Source organism: Carcharhinus amblyrhynchos, chromosome 8, assembly GCF_965287045.1.
Source record: "Carcharhinus amblyrhynchos chromosome 8, sCarAmb.v2.hapA, whole genome shotgun sequence".
Lineage (NCBI taxonomy): Eukaryota > Metazoa > Chordata > Chondrichthyes > Carcharhiniformes > Carcharhinidae > Carcharhinus > Carcharhinus amblyrhynchos.
The window spans coordinates 99,009,446-99,027,074 of record NC_137331.1 but is presented as its reverse complement, the minus strand read 5'-3'; the positions used below and the strand labels follow the sequence as shown (position 1 = coordinate 99,027,074).

At 41.6% G+C, this 17,629-nt stretch overlaps 1 protein-coding gene across 1 annotated transcript in view; it reads right to left on the bottom strand.

Annotated features, from left to right (window-relative positions):
- tg (thyroglobulin) overlaps window positions 1-17,629 on the bottom strand; it is a 364,697-nt gene that overhangs the window by 254,431 nt on the left and 92,637 nt on the right. Inside the window, exons 22-25 of the mRNA XM_080193545.1 lie at window positions 15,359-15,523; window positions 14,121-14,243; window positions 10,428-10,543; window positions 5,743-5,851 (exon numbers count right to left, since the gene is read on the bottom strand). Coding sequence (XP_080049671.1) covers window positions 5,743-5,851; window positions 10,428-10,543; window positions 14,121-14,243; window positions 15,359-15,523 — 513 coding nt within the window. The remainder of the gene's footprint in view (window positions 1-5,742; window positions 5,852-10,427; window positions 10,544-14,120; window positions 14,244-15,358; window positions 15,524-17,629) is intronic.

Genomic DNA, 17,629 nt, shown 5'->3' with positions numbered 1-17,629 from the left:
TTACCACTAACTGATAGACTCCATGTTCTCCATTGCCCAGTAACCCTGGGTACTGAACAGCACTAAGAATCTTATTGCTTAATGTAGGCCTCAACTTTTAAAAAAAGATTGTTGTGAACACGCAGCCAAACGACATCCTCTGCCAAAAATAACCAGACTATAGAAAGGACACCTCTGTTGATTTTGGACTTCACTTTATCCATGTCCATTTTTCTGTTATTAATATAAACATTCCCACCATAACCACAGGATCATTGCTTCTACTCGTTACTTGACAAGAATGTGTTTGCTTGTTTGAAAAGATGCATCAAAAACATAAATATCCCTAATTTTGGAATATCAAAGCAGAGACACATTTCCCATGATTTAAGTGCAATTTCTTATTATCCGAGGTATTCGTGCATGGAGGGCAGAAACATTCCCTTTTTTTGACAATTACTTCAGGCAAACAATTAGATCCCTGCCAACCAACCAATTGAAAGGGAATTGTCCATGGATATGTGTAGGTCACATGATCACAACAGAGAGTCATGGTTTTAAGGGGCCAATGAGAAAGAAGAGAAAAGATCCACAAAAAATTACTCTTCCCTCAAAAAAATAAAAACTACGTTCATTCTGTTGAGGCTAAATTTTGATTTAACAAGATTAAGGTCTATAGAATGTAAGTTATTGTTGGTGAGTTGCTGCAGTACAGATAGTCAATATCTTTTCCCAAAGGTAGGGGAGTTACAAACTGGAGGGTATAGGTTTAAGGTGAGAGGGGAGAGATACAAAAGGGTCCAGAGGAGAAATATTTTCACACAGAGGGTGGTCAGTGTCTGGAACGAGCTGCTAGAGGTCGTAGTAGAGATGGGTAAAATTTTGTCTTTTAAAAAGCTTTTAGACAGTTACATGGGTAATATTGGAATTGAGGAATATGGGCCAAACGCGAGCAATTCAAACTAACTTGATGGTAAAAATTGGGTGGCATGAACAAGTTGGGCCAAAAGGCCCATTTCCATTCTGTAAACTTCGATGACTCTAAATTAATAGGTCAATTAGGAATGAAGTGACACAACATCCATCACCTTAAACATTCACTCCTTCCATCTCCATTGCACAGTGACAGCAGTGTGTACCATCTATACTGCAGAAACTCACCAAAACTCTTCCTATAGCATCTACCAAATCTGTGATCACTACCACCTAGCGGGACAAGGACAGCAGATGCACGAGAATGCTGCCAACTGCAAGTTCCCCTCCAAGCTACTCACCATCCTGCCTTGGAACTATATCACCATACCTCGGCAGTCATAGGGTCTAAATCCTGGAACTCCCTCCCTAACACTACTGTGGTGGTTGTTTCTACAACACATGAACTATCGTGGTTCAAGGAGGTAGCTCACCACCAATTACCCGATGGAAAGTAGGGATAAGAAATAAATGCTGGCCTAACCAGCAATCGTCACATTCCATGAATTATTATTTTTTAAAACTCAGGAGCTGGAAGTGGGCCTGATAGACTGAATGGCCTCCTTCTGTTTCAATGAATGTCTCTAATGTCAACAGGAAATTATTTATAAAACATTGGGTGTGGGCATCACTGGTTGGGCCAACAATAATTGTCCATCCATATTTGGGAGTGACCCTGAGTGAGTGGCTTGCTCGGCCATTTCAAAAAGTCACATGTAGGTCAAACCAGGTGAGGACAGCAGATTTCCTTCCTTAAAGGACTTTAGTGAAACGTGTGTTTTTTTACAACTATCGACAATGGTCAGCCTTAGGCTTTGAATTCCAGATTTCTGTTGAATTCAGATGTGACCATCTGCTATTGAATCCAAGTCCCCAGGGCCTTATTCTGGATTACAGCTTCCAGTGATAATGCCACTGCTTCTCCTGTTGAAGCACTAACTAGAAAGAAACACAATAATATTTCCATCTCCATTAGAAATTAGATTGAGACAGTCCAACCTCTGTGGTTTCTAGGATGTTGCTCCTACTTAGACTGAGTTGGATTCATATCTAAGCTCCTGACACTGGGATATTCAGAATACAACTCATGGGTTTTTAGAAATTTGAGCAAAAGGGTTAAAGGGGTCATTTGGAGAGATAGGGTACCTTTTTTGAACTGTTAAGGAGCCATTTTTGATCAGCCCAAGGATCCCTTTGGAAGAGATAGGATACCCTTTCAGAAAGGTCAAAACCCCTTTGGGATTGTTAAAATTAGACATGTGTGAATAAAAAGTGCATAAACTCATTGGAATTGTCAAGCTTTCAATGAATTTAATCTCTAATGTCTTCAATTTAAATAAAAAGCAGCCTGCTGAAACGGATTGCAATTTCACTGAGCAGAGCACTATCCATGATTGTTCCACGACAAGCTACCATTATCACAGTGGGAGGGATTTCACAATTTGATTGACAAATCCAAGCCTTTGAAGCGAGGCTACGAATACAATTCTGTGTTTTCATAAGGGACGGAGTTCTTGAAGAAATTTAAATGCATCATAAGGGTTTTTTTTAAATCAAGGGGAATGATTTATTAAAATAGTGAAGATCAAAGAGTTGCTTAAACCTTTATTTTACTTCATCTCATATGGACCTGTTGGATACTGGGTGAAAGCAAATTACTGTGGATGCTGGCATCGGAAACAAAAACAGGAAATGCTGAAAAATTTCAGGAGCTCTGACGGCATCTGTGGTTCGGGGTGAAAATCCCTATCTCTATTCATAATGTCCACAGTGTCTCTCATCTTTTATTAAATGCTTTGTTAATCCATCCTGCCACCTTCAAAGATTTGTCTCAAACACCCCCAGGTTCTCTATTTTTTTGTCCCCTTTTAAAATTGGAAATTGTGGCTTTTCCAGCAATTTTTCTTGGGTGGGTATTTAGCTTGTGTTCATAACAACCCACTTGTGATCAGACAATAGGAATTCACAGATACCACTGGTTATTTACATACATAATGTCTGGAATATTATGAGAACAGCTCATTCGTTTGCCAGCCAAGGTAATATCCAAAAGATGTCATCCACACCCTATGAACACGGTCTCTGTCTGACTCACTGCACAGTGAACCTTTGTTCTCTAATTAGGAAAATGAAGTACGGGTTTGTTCTGAACTCAACCATCAACTCCTCGATAATATTTACAGTTCCATTCCATCAAATAAAGCTGAACCCATTTTTAGGAAGCATGAATTGGAGACAAATTAAATCCCAGGATGAACTCATCAGAAAACCTGGTTGGAAGAGTAGAAGTTCATAAAATTGAGGGGTATAGATAGGGTGAACAACTGGAAGCTTTTTCCCAGGGCAGAAATCTCAATTACAAGGGGGCACAAGTTCAAGGTAAGGGGGTAAAGGTTCAGTGGAGATGTGCGCAGGGAGTTTTTTTTAAACAGAGGGTGGTGGGGGCCTGGAATGCACCGCCAAGTGAGGTGGTTAAGCTAGATACTTAAGTGACATCTAAGGCTTATCTGGTTAGACACATGAACAGAAGGGAATAGAGGGATACAGGTGGTTGAACTAGATAGGCCAACATGGTCAGCGTAGGCTTGGAGGGCCAAAGGTCCTGTTCTTGTGCTGAATTTTCTTTGTTCGTTTGAATGTGGATGTCAAAGAATACAATTAGTAGTTGGAAGTGTCCTTGTATTCAGAGTCAAGGCTGAGTGAGATTGAATTGAGGGAGCGGTTCTGTTGTGAAAAATGGTCAAGAGAATTTATACCAAGAGGTTGATGAAGAGAGTGAAATCAAAGAAAGAACAAGGCGAGTTGTGAAGGAAAGTCAGTGAGGATGAAATCATTGTACAGAGGGGGAGGAGGGACTGGAGGAAGGATATCTTCATAAGAACCTCAGAGTGGGAGTTGGTAACAGCAGAGAAATAAATATTCTAAAGAGGTGTTTTTAAAGTTTATTTATTAGGTGTCACAAGTAGGCTTACATCAACACTACAATGAAGCTACTGTGAAAACCCCCCAGTTGCCACACTCTGACGTCTGTTCGGGTACACAGAGAGAGAATTTAGCATGGCCACTGCACCTAACCAGACCGTCTTTCAGGCTGTGGGAAGAAACTGGAGCACGCGGAGGAAATCCACATAGACATGGGGAAAACATGCGGACTCTGCACAGACAGTGACCTGAGCCAGGAATCAAACCCAAGACCCTGGCGCTATGAGGCAGCAGTGCTAACCATTGTGCCACTATGCGGTGAGACAGTCGCAAGAGATTAGGAGTTTGATGGAAGTGAAAGGCATAAAAACATACAGCAGTTCAGAACGTAAGGAGGCCATTCAGCCCATCAAGTATGTGTCTTTCAAAGAGCAATTCAGTTAGTTTCACTCTTGCACTGTTTCCCCACGTCCCTGAAATTTTTCTCCTTCAAGTATTTATTCAATTCCTTTTTGAAGGTGACTGTGCAATCTGTTCCCATTTATGACTCCAGACTTCAATGGAAAAGAGACAGAAAGGTGACAAGATGGGAGGGTATTAATTTCTGCCTAGGAAGTCTGTCATTGGTGTTTCAGGATTTGGATACTTTCTTTTGATTGGAAATAAATACAGAACAGCAACATCAAATAAACTGTGAGAGAGAAAACGCTGCAAAATTTCAGCAGGTCTGGCAGCATTTGTAAGGTGAGAAAAGAGCTGACGTTTCGAGTCCAGATGATCCCTTGTCAAAGCTAAAAGGCATGGCACAGGATTGTGTACGATCCTGCTCCCATACCAACATGTCTATCCTTGGCTTGCTGCAATGTTCCAGTGAAGCTCAACGCAAACTGAAGGATAAGCATCTCATCTTCCAGCTAGGCACTTTACAGCCTCTCAGTCTCAACGCCAAATTCAATAATTTCAGATGATTTGCTCCACCCCACATTGGCCCCCTTTGTTTTCATTCTATTTCATTTAATTTTTATCGTTCTCTATATCTTATTTCTTTTTTGTCTTTCTTCATTTTTTCCCCACCCCCCCACTCTTTCCCCCTACTTCATTTTCCTTCCCTTCCCTTTTCTCCCCTCACTTCCCCTTTTCTACATTCTTTCTCTGTCCCATCTCCGCCCCCACTTCCCCCAGACTCGAAACGTCAGCTCTTTTCTCTCCTTACAGATGCTGCCAGACGTCTGAGATTTTCAGCATTTCCTCTTATGGTTTCAGATTCCAGCATCCGCAGTAATTTGCTTTTATTTAAATAAATTGTGAGTATTACCAACTTTTTCTGTTTTTGTTTCAAATTGCCAGAGCATTCAATATTTTAGTTTTTGTATAGATAGTGATCATGGTAAATTATTTAATCCATTTGATTCAGATAACATCATAAACCATGACAATTAGAGAAATCCACCAATTCCAGGAATAACTTCCTGACTATTTCTTGATTACCAATTTACTGAATATGCATTTATATTCCTTGTTGATTTAATAGATATCTTATCCACCACATTAACTAGCAATGTAAGGTGACTGACAAATGGGTAGTGAATGTTCAATAGACTTCTGGCTCTACATTTGGATTCAATTCAAATGTCATCATCTGCCATAATGGGATTTGAACCTGGGTTCCCAAAGCATTCCCCTGGGTCTGTGGGATACTAGTATAGTGATAATACCACTACGCCACTGTCTCCCTTGAGTTTGCTTTTTGTTTTGTGATTGCACAATTTTTAGGGTCACTCCAAAAGTAAAAAAAAATTATAGTTCATGTAATAAAGTGTGTCCTCAGTGACAGATGGCCCATTTCCATTGAATTTTTGTAAAACTCACCTTTCTTCCTGTAGACGCTCAGATTCTGCTCACCACTGCCGCTGATTCTCAGCTGGCAACTAATCCCTTCATATTTGGTTGTTGCTGAATTCCCCAGGAATCCTTCACTCTATTAGCAGAATAAGACACAGATAGAAAAATAAACAGTAAGCAAACTGACAGCATATGGTGCAGTCAACAATGAGAACAAAGAGGAAAGAAGAAAAGTACAGCACCTGAATAGACCCTTTGGCCCTCCAAGCATGTGCCAATCATGATACCGTATCTAAAAACACCTTCTGCCTTTGCTCGGTTCGTATCCCTTTATTCCCACCCTATCCCTGTACCTATCCAGATGCCTCTTAAATGTTGCTCATGTACTTGCTCCCACCACATCCTCTGGCAGCACGTTACAGGCATCCATCACACTCTGTGTGAAAATTTTCTCCCGCACACCTTCCTTAAACTTTCCTCCTAGTCACCTTGAATCTGTGCCTCCTTGTAATTGGCACTTCCACCCTTGGGAAAAGCCTCTGATTATCCACCTTGTCTATGGCTCTTAGAATTTTATAGATCTCAATCAGGTCTTTCCTCAATCTCCATCTTTCCAGTGAAAACAATCTTAGTTTATTCAACCTCTCCCCATAGCCAACACCCTCAAGACCAGATAACATCCTGGCAAACCTTCTTTGCATTCTCTCCAAAGTTTTCACGTCCTTCTGATAATGTGATGGCCAGAACTGCATGCAATACTCCAAATGCAGTCTAACCAAGGTTTTATATAGCTGCAACATAATTTTCCAACTCCTGTGCTCAATGCCCCAACTGATGAAGGCAGGAATGCCATATGCCTTCTTAATTACCTTGGCCACCTGTATTGCCACTTTTAGGGAACTGTGGACCTGCATGCCCAGATCCCTCTGTATGTTAATATTCCTAAGGGTTTTGCCATTTATAGTATAACTCATACTTAAATTTGATCCTCCAGAACGTATTAGCTCACATTTGTCTGGGTAAAATTCCATCTCCAAACTGTCTGTGCTTTATATGCCCTGCCTGAGGCCAGAACTCTCCATTCACCTGACGAAGGGGCTAACCCCGAAAGCTTGTGAGTCTATTATCAAATAAATCGGTTGGACTAAAACCTGGTGTTGTCAGACTTTTTACTAAAATTCCATCTGCCATTTCTGCACCCAATTCTCCAATCTATCTATATCCTGTTGTACTCTCTGACAATTCTCGACACTATCAGCAACTCCACCAATCTTCGTGTCATCTGCAAACTTACAAATCAGACCACCCATACTTTCTCCTGATATGTAATATGATTGGTGATAAATGGCTATCAGTTAATTATGTTGCAATTTATGAATTGTTGTAAATGTGGATATTATTGTAAATTGAGGATATTAAACAACTGGCAATGCTGCCCGAATATCTTAATATTAAATTTTTGCTTACGTTCATGTCTCTCCTCACTTATTATCTCTCCAGATCCTGCAATGCTCAAAGAATTATACATTCTCAGACTTCTGTGGAACACCCCACTTCCTTCTCTCCGTCATTTGAGGCAAAGGCTTCAACAACCTACAGTTACCCAATGGACGATAGACATGATGGACGGTATTTTATGGCATCACTCGTCCTGAAACCATAAAATCCCGCCCGTGGTCAATGGATCTTTCCATGCTCTGCTCTTTCCCCGTTCCAGTTCCCCTGGCAGGCAGGACAGTAACATTCCGGCCAATTAAAAATAACGTAACCCTGAAACTCCAGTAATCTCATAAGTTTAAAAAAAAGACCATTTCATTATCATTAAAACAGTTTGAAATGCCAGGTATGTTGTAATCACTGATGGATAGTCTCAAACAACTTGTTTCTTCTGCTGCAAGGTAAAGACCACGCACAACCAGCCATGCTTGCAAAACTTGAAACACAGTATCCTATATTAGATGTGATTCCATATTGCCTAGCACTTGCTAAGTAATCTTGAGTGTGCTAAGAATTATGCTGACAATCTATTTAAGATTGTCAGTTGGGCTCACAGTGTGGTACATTTGTTTGGACTGGATGCTACTTATATTAGTACTCGGAGGCCTGTTCTTTGCAGACTGAGAGAACATTGTGTTTGTTTCAACTAAACAAAACAAGTCACAGCCATTATCCAGTTCATTCCTCAGCTCAACACCTTGGCCAATCAGAGTCAAGCTGTCTGGTTGAACTTTCAAACAATGCTTAGCAGTTAACTTTCAGTGACCATCAACTGGTGCATTCTCCACGCCAATGGCAATCAGAGTCCACTTGCCAACCAGTCAGCACTCTCTTCTCATACAGTATAAATAGGTTGATTTCCTGTACATTTTTTTTTAATGAACGTGCTGATGAGTGCAAGATGAAAAGGCTTGATACAAAATGTCTCTTTTTTGCAGGAACTAAATAGCCAGAGTGGATCCAAATCACCACTAACTAATGAAATGGGACTTTCTATATTTATTCTAGGGCAATAGGCAATGCTGGCAATGCTCTGAGAAAGTGGTGGGAAATATTTTTGTGGGACTAATGATGGTGCTGTGATTTGACAGAGTGACTGTTCAACCACTTCAGAGGACAGACAAGTGTCAACTATTTTGAGTGTGGGACTGGAGTCATGAATAGGTTAGACCAGCAAGGCAACTTTTCTTTCCCAAGGGACCTCAATGAACTCATTCAGGGGTGGTTTCTGCAAGTTCTTCACAAAAGTATGATTAACACTTCAAATTGACGCCAGATGAGTTAGTGAAGTTTAAAGCCTTGTAATAATTTACATAGATGAAGTCTTGGCAATACTTCAGATGTTTCTGAATGGATGAATGGTCTTCCTCATTCATTGTGAAAACCTCCCCTGCTAAAATATTCCCTTAGTAGATTATGGAGTGGCAATCTTCTTCTGACTAGATGAAGTATTTTCATAGAAGAAAGAGAATAAAATATGATGGAAGTGTTTTGAACTAAAGAAATCACTGGGAAAAATGTCAATGTCTTCATCTTTAAGACAAAGATTTCGCTGTGAGAGGAGACTGAGTTAAAGACTAAATTAGAAGCCAAAGACTTTCCATTGAAGTAGACAGAAAAGTCAGACAGTGTATCCTGAAGCATTTCACACACCTCCCAGCACCACTGCTGGAGATTCAGCAATGAGATTCTAGCCAGACAAGTTGAATGCCATGTAAAAGAGAAATTAACAGAAAGTTTTAAAATGATTCTGAATTAACTAATTAGAATAGATTTCCAATGAACAGAGTCAGTAAGAATAGTCAGCAAGAAGGCCATTCGGCCCATTGAGCTTGCACTAACTCTCTGAAAGAACACCTGATCCAGGCCCACCTCCTGTTTATCCCCATAACTCCGTGCATTTACCATGGTTAATCCACCTAACCCCCACATCTTTAGATTGTGGGAGGAAACCAGAGCACCTGAAGGAAACCCACACAGACATGAGGAGAATATGCAAACCCCTCACTGTCACCCAAGGCTGGAATTGAACCCAGGTCCCTAGCACTGGGAGGCAGCAGTGATAATCACGGAGAGACACTGTGCTACACATAGAGACGGGGAGAGAAATTAGTTCATGTATCATTTCCAGCAGCATTTTGCAGATTTACATAGAATTCTTGTGGCAAGGCAGTGCTTTAAGCTCCTACCAGCAAAGCATAGGTAAGGTTCTTAGTATTGAAACTGTGCTATTCCAACATAATTAACCCCTTTAATATATGGTGGAGCCAGTTGCGAAGGAAATGAAAGGCCTCTTCATTTATTAAGGTTACATAATCTTGGACATGATTCTTTCTGCCTTCATTTCAAGGCTCATCTCCCACCTCCTTGTCTCCCAAACCCTTCAGTTGTGGAGCTGCTTAGTACTTATTGTCCTTTTTCTCCTCTCAGCTACATAATGCTCCTCAGTAATGCTAGTTTTATGCTCTTGCCCACCCCTTCAAAATTTAGTTTCATCCTGCACTATTGGCCTTGAGAGGGTGGTGGGGGGCAGGGTAGGGGGTCTGGTGTGGTGGGAGTAGCTGAATTACTCTTGCAGAGAGCAACTATATACAAGTTGGGTTGAATGGCCTTCTTCTATGTTGTGACCATTCAATAATTCCACAATTCTTTAACTAGCTGTAAGAGCACGGCCATGAAGTTGGTGTGGGGGATTGGGGAGGGGGGGGGGGCACGTTCTGAGGGCCACATGACCAGCGAGGACTCTATGGATCACTCCAGTGGGAAGCTGAGCCAATCGACAGAAGGGCGGGGACCACAGGTCGAGGAGGGACTGGCAGTTGGAGCCTGGGAGTCCAGAAGAGCAGTCACATTTGAACTCTAGTCTAACCTTGTACATACACACACACATACACATGTTCACTTATTTACACATTCATAGACATATAAATACTCTGTTAGCAATAGAGCTTTTATAATTAAAGCTGCATTGAGTCATCCTTGATCCATTACACTATTTTTCTCAAACTAAAAAAGAGGGTAGGACTTTGAGGAAGTTGAACATGGCTTGCATGGGTTCTGAGAATGTACTTGTATATTGGGTTTTGCTGCATGTGGCTCTTCCCATTTCTTGCAACTTTAATGAATGTGCATTCTGAAAATCACATTAGTATCACATAGGATATCATGGAACAATATTAGTCATTTAGATACAAGATCAAAAATATCTCCCCTACCTGTCCAAATGTGTCACAGAGCAAATTGGACTCGGAGTTATTATAAAGTTCACACTGGAACAGTTCTCCTTTGCTGAATAATGTCAGGAAGTTACACATCTCATTTCCAGAGCATTCTGCAAAGGGAAAGATTTAAGTTTTCTCTATGTATGAATTCATGGAGTATATTAATCCCCAAGTACAAACAAACAAGAAAGATATATGAGAAACAAAAGAGGTCCACAGGTTCAGTAAACACCTCAAAAATCTTTGTGCAGTGCGGAGTGGTTATTCTGGTGAGTCTAAACAACGTTCTATCACATCTACAATTTATGAGCCAGGCTTTTACCTCCCTACCCACCATGAATCGGAATGGGCGAGGGACAGACAGTGGAAATATCTATTGAGCTCAGGTGGGATTTTACGATTTCAGGAATTCCTGCCCATAGGAGCAAACCAAAAGCAAGTTGATGGGTTAAAATTTCCCTGTCTCTATTGTGTGCAATGGTCTATAGAGAACAGAGTTTGCAAATTGACAAAGAAACAAAAAGTAAGAGATACAGCAAGTTGCTGTGGCCTGGAATGCCGTGCCAGAAAAAGCAATGGAAGCAAGATTCAACAGCACCTTTTAAAACCAAATTGGATACATATTTGACCTGATAAAGGATTTTAAAATTGTGAAGGAGTTTGATAGGGCAGATGTAGAGGAGTTGTGAAGAGCTCAAAACTAAGAGTCATCAACATAACATAGCCATTCACAAGTCCAATAGGAAATTCAAAAATTCAAGAAATTCCCCAGATAGTGATAGAGCACAGGACTTGCTATCACATGGGAAAGTTAAGGCAAACAGCATAGACACACTTAAAGAGAAATGTAAAGTAGTACACTAGAAGTAGAGGAATAGTAGGACATGCTGATAGAATTCCAGGAAGGATAGTAAAATGGGAAGAGACTCATATGGAACAAAAGTGTTGATGTCTAGTTGGTCCAAATGAGCTATTGGAGAGCTGTAAATTCTATTGACAAAATACTGCAGGGCTATGGGGAAAGAACATGAGAATGGGATTAATTGAAAAGTTCTTCAAAGGGCAGATAATGCATCTCTGGGCAGAATTGCCTTCTTCTTTGCCTTTTTAAGGCAAGGATAGATAAATTTTTGAACAGTAAAGGAATGAAGGGTTATGATGAGCAGGTGGGTAAGTGAAGCTGAGTCCACGAATAGATCAGCCATGATCTCATTAAATGGCAGAGCAGGCTCAAGAGACCAGATGGCCAACTCCTGCTCCTTGTTCTTATGTTCTTAAGTTCTGTCAGTTATAATTCAATGAGAGTTTGGCTTGAATGAGTTTTCAGGGATATAAGCCCATTCAGGATGGGACTATTTTAGAAAATGGAATTATCACACTGGTGGAGTGGGAGATTGTTTTCTGATGTTAGGGTTTAAAAAAAACATAGATTTCCCATTCACATTATTCATAAATAGAAAGGATCCACATACCAGGACATACAGATTGCAGCCTACAGGACTTCCACGAGTCACATCATGGGTGGAATACTCTTGAGCCAGAAGGTCTCGTCTGCTGGCTAGACAGCAAGTGAGAGATATGTGCTCTGTTTAGGAAGGCTGAACCACAAGCCAATCAAGCAGTGGTGAGGTCAGTGCTGGGCCTTCCCTGGAATCAAGACCCGCGTGGCAAAGGTGTTGTGTACCGAGAGCTACGGGCCATTGCGTTCAACCGTGTCATAAGGGATGCTTTGGCTATTGCAGAAAAAACACATTTCAGAGCCCCAGGAGTGACCCAGGCCACGGTTAAGTAATATAGGGGTGGGAAGAATTCATGGGGTGGGGATCACTGAGAGGGTGATGTAGGCGGATTGGCAGCAGAGCCATGCTGATGGATCTCAGTGGGACCACCCTCTTCCTGATGTCCAGCTCCACAGTTAGGCACCGAATACCTTATCAAGGTACCCTCCCTCCACCTTCAGGGATAGTAAGCTGGCCGCACGGTTTTAGCCACCATGCACACTGCATGTCAACAGGCCTGCTCACTACGGGATTAATACCAGCGATTGGAAGATGAAGCCCATATGGAGTCATTAATTGGCCACTTAAGGATTTCAATAGGTAGCAGGTCACAAAGGTTAACGGAATTCTGGTGGAGGCAAGAAGGCAGCAGGGTTCCAGTATGCCACCATCCCAGCAGAGTGCATGACCTTCCAGCCTTCAAGCTCACCACTGCCAGTAGCATAGGATTCTGCCAGACCTCTGAAGGGATGGGAAACAACGTTTACCCCACGCGCCTGCATTTCCTATCCATCTTGCAGTGAGACCTGAAGAATCCAAGCCATACTTCATGGTCACTGTTTTTATTTGGACAAATGCAACATATTGCAAAGAAACTGGAGATAAAGATTGGTAGGTTTGGGAAGGGAGATTGTAGTTACTAAAAGTCGCTTTATCCCTAGGTTCAATTTAAATAACATTCTGATCCTGAGCATCACTGACCATCAATTCATTCAATGACCATCTCAGTTGACATTGTGTTATTGGAAGTTGGGCCCTTGTCTTGCATCACTGGCTAGGCCAGCATTTTTTATTTCGCATCCCTAATTGCCTTTGAAAATGTTGCAATGAGCCATCTTCTTGGACTACTGAAGTCCATGTGATACAGTTAAACCCATAATGCTGTTAAGAAGGGAGTTCCAGGATTTTAACCCAGCAACATTGAAGGAGCAGCGACACATTTCCAAGTCAGGATGGTGTGTGACCTTCAGGGGAATGCACGTTCCCATGCATTTGATACCCTTGTTCTTTTAGGTGGTAGAAGTTGCATATTTGTAAGGTGCTGGGGAAGGAACCTTGGTGGATCGTTGCTTTGTCTTGGATGGTGCTGAGCTCCTGGGGTCTTGATTCCAAGTGAAACCTGTCATTGGCCTCATTATTGCTTGATTGGCTTGTCGGATCTTTCCAAGAAGAAGGCAGCATGGATATCTCACCAGCCCTCCAAGAGGCAGGTGAGGCCCTTGATACCTCAACAGGATTTCTCTCAAAGATCAACTGTTATGGTGGGGTTTTAAACTCAAGTTTTCTAGAATATTACTCCCAGCCTCTGAATTATTGATTCAATCCTTAGTGACATTTAGCAGATATAAAAAATGCAGTTTTAATTTTTTTCATTCTGGATATTAACAGATTTAAAATAGGAAGTAAAATAGTTAATGAATCCTTGCTAAAATGATCCTCATCATAACAACCACAACTCAATTGGTGTTCGACAAACTTGTCAAAGAATGTTCTTAGAATATGATACCTTGGCAGAGCCACATCAACTGTCCATTCTAATTAAGCTGAAAAGATGGTGGTAAATCTTCTTTAGCCCTTGCAGAGTTTGTAGCAGTTTGCCTTCTGATAGTGACATTGCTTACTAAAATATATTTTTATCATGCCACCTGCATATTAGTGAAAGTGATGAGGCAACATGGGTATACCAGCTGGACCATGTCTATGGCACCATGGGAAGCTCAGATGTATGTGGGGCAGAAGAAAGATTGGAAGAGCCATGGTGATAGTGGGTTCAGACATTAATTCAGGATAGTATGGTACCTCCCGTGTGGCAGGGTCAAGGATGTTTTGACCAGCTAATGATTCAAATCCTAACATTCTTGTGAAATGAAACAATGAAACAATCAGAGCAAATATGACCTTTACTGACCAGTGAGACAGTCCAGAAGCTGCCGCTGATGATCGACATGCCCTGTTAAAACTTTGATGATTTCCGTGTCTTCAGAATTCAGGATTATCTGATGTTGATTGATGCTGTCAAACTGTCGGAATACTTTCAATAGAAAGAAGAAAAGACTGTGTGTTAAGAAACATAAAAGAGTCCATGGAATGAGCAAACATCATTTCGCCCCTAAAAGTTGACCCTTGCCATGCTCTGCCTGAATATTGAAAGGGGTCATTGGAGGGGCACAGAATGTGCCAATTAATGGCACATTAATTAATACATTGACTTTACACAATTTTCTCTGGATTTTACCACAAGCAAGTGATCCCTCATTCTTCCTACTGCAGTCTATTTCCATCATGTCGTTTATCAAATACTGTCACTCCTCAAAGGATACTACACAAAATTCCAGAATATTGATCTGTACTCAAATCTTTACAAATCAACTCTGCAGAGCTGTCTTTGACCACTTGGAACCAATCAGCACTTTGAGTTATTTAATCATCCAAACACCTCTAGTGCCATCCGCAGATATTTATTCAGCTTCATTTCTCTCCCTGCCAATGTGCTTCACATGCTGGAATATCCAAAGATCTAAGACCTCACACTATGCACATAAAACAAAGTCAACTGATTTCACTTGTGTTGGGAAGGTGCATATTTAAATACTTTAGGATTTAATTCTTACTGTATCATGAAGTGTGAACTTCCAGATGCATTGTTACTCTGGAAGCTGCCAAATAATTAGTCAATAGTAGCTCTTTCATGAGTTGTTATGAAAACAGATATGAACCTGATTGCATCTACAATGTGGTCGCATGAATTCTTTCTTCGAAAGTCAATCTATCTAAAGGGAGGTCCAGCTCCAGTTTGGTTTCTAACGCGATAGAAAATGTTACTTCAACCTCCAAAATGGATAGGAGCAGCTGGGAGGCAGAACATTGAGAATGAACTTTAACCTTACGCAAAGCATTTCAGCTATCTTTTAATCTTCACTTGGCTCATACAATCTAGGATTAGATAGGTTCCAATGTGGAGTCGCAAAGGGAAACCAATAGCACAAAAATGTTCCGGAAGCTTAGACTAACTCTGTTTCAGGATTATGACTGACAAGGGGACAGATGTTAATATCCTTTCAATCTCCATTAAACACCACCCATCAACTATGTTTTACCGCAACAACCCAAAGAAGGATTTAAATAACATGAACCACATCTACTCACGAATACAATCTGACTCAGTGAGGGTTCCATTGGTTTCACTCCAAGGTAATCGCTCTCCAGTCACAGTGACACAGAAAGATATCCGTGCATTGGTATCTCGCTGAGCTGCTCTATATTGTCCTTGTGGGTCACACTTCCAAGGACTGGCTTCACACTTTGTTAAACCTGTTAATGTCACATGGGTAAATATCTGTAACATCTGGGAATTGGTTAATGGAGCAAAATAGGTTTCTTACCTGGGAATGTGTATTTTTCAGTGGGGAAACAGCAAGGGGGCTCCAGTCCCCACTTGGTTGCTGCCAAACTCTGGTTTTTGATGATGGATGAAGCTTACATTGGACACTGACAGTAGCCTCGTCGGCAAAAACAAATTGAGGCATTATGGCTGATGGTAGCTTTTCTGTGCTGAGCAAAGTGTACACCTATGCTGCCCTGTTAAGCAAAGTTGTTGGGAAACCAGCGAAGGAAAGTAAAATCTTTCCTTAGTGCTGTGCGGATCAGCGAGGCTGCAAGGAAAGTGTATGGGCCTCTGTTCCCTTGGAGTTGCACAGTAACATAGGAGCAACAGTGGACCATTGGGCCCCTCAAAGTGGCTCTGCCATTCAACTTGATCATGGTTGATCTTTTACCCTGGTAGAAGAAAGGTATTCTGGTACCCTGAGCTGTTTAGGTACATTGACCCAAACAGCTGCCAGAGTGTGGCGACTCAGGGATTTTCACAGTAACTTCATTGCAGAGTAAATGTAAGCCTTACTTGTGACGAATGAATAAACTTTTTATTTACCCCAATATCATTTTACTGCACTATGCCCATATCACTTTATATTTTTAATATCTAGAAATCTATCAATCTCTATCTTGAACATACTCAACATACAGACTCATACTGAGTCTCTATATCCATTATGGGTATAGAATTCCAAAGATTCACCAGCTTTGTGAGAAGAAATTCGTTCTCATCTCAGTCTTAAATGGCCTACCTCTTATCCTGAAACTGTGCCCCTGGGTTTTAGACACCCCAGCCAGGGAAAACAACCTTTCTGCTCTACCCTCTCAAGCCCCAAAAGAATTTTGTGTTCTTCAACGAGATCACTTCTCATTCTTCTAAACACTGGAGAATACAGGCCCAGTCACCTCAATCTCTTTTTTACGGATAATTCCGCCATCCCAGGAACTAGTCCGGTGAACCTTCATAAGAACATAAGAACATAAGAAATAGGAGCAGGAGTAGGCCATCTAGCCCTTCGAGCCTGCCCCGCCATTCAATAAGATCATGGCTGATCTGTCGTGGCTCAGTTCCACTTTCCCGCCCTCTCCCCATAACCCTTAATCCCCTCTCTCATCAAAAACCCATCAACCCGCGTCTTAAAAATATTTAGCGAGGCAGCCTCCACCACTTCAACGGGCAGAGAATTCCAGAGATTCACCACCCTTTGAGTGAAGAAGTTCCTCCTCAGCTCCGTTCTAAACCGCCCCTCTTTTATCTTGAGGCTGTGCCCCCTAGTCCTACTGTCTTTTTTGAGCGGGAAGAGTCTTTCCACCTCTATCCTATCCATCCCATTCATCATCTTATACGTCTCAATGAGATCTCCCCTCATTCTTCTAAACTCTAACGAGTACAAGCCCAGTTTATTCAGCCTCTCTTCATAGCACAACCCCCTCAACTCCGGTATCAACCTAGTAAACCTCCACTTCCTTGCACTCCCTCTATGGAAAGCATACCACTCCTCTCCCTTTTAACGAACTGCAAGGCCCGCATTGTGTCTCCCTCTCAGTCATACCTTGCATCTCACGCTTCCATCTGTTGACATTTTCCACTCGGAATGGCCATGCTATGGACAGGGGGACATTGAAATCAGGTCATGCTTTTAATATCTTCCGGGCGTCTGGCTTAAATTCCCCGGATGTTATTCTATTCATTCATGGGACGTGGGCATTGTTGGCTACGCTACAGTTATTGCCCATCTCTAATTGCCCTTCAGAAGGTGCTGGCGCACTGCCTTCTTGAACCATTGCAGCTCCTGTGTCGTAGGTACACTTACAATGCTGTTAGAGAGGGAGTTCCGGGGTTTGACCCAGCTACAGTGAAGGAATTATGATATATTTCCAAGTCAGGGTGGTACGTACTTTGGAGAGGAACTTCCAGAGGTGTTCTAGTTCCCATGTGTCTGTTGCCCTTGTCCTTTTAATTGGTAACAGTCATGAGCTTGGCAGATGCTGTCTAAGGACGTTTGGTAAATTCTTGCAGTGCATCTTGTAGATGGTACACAC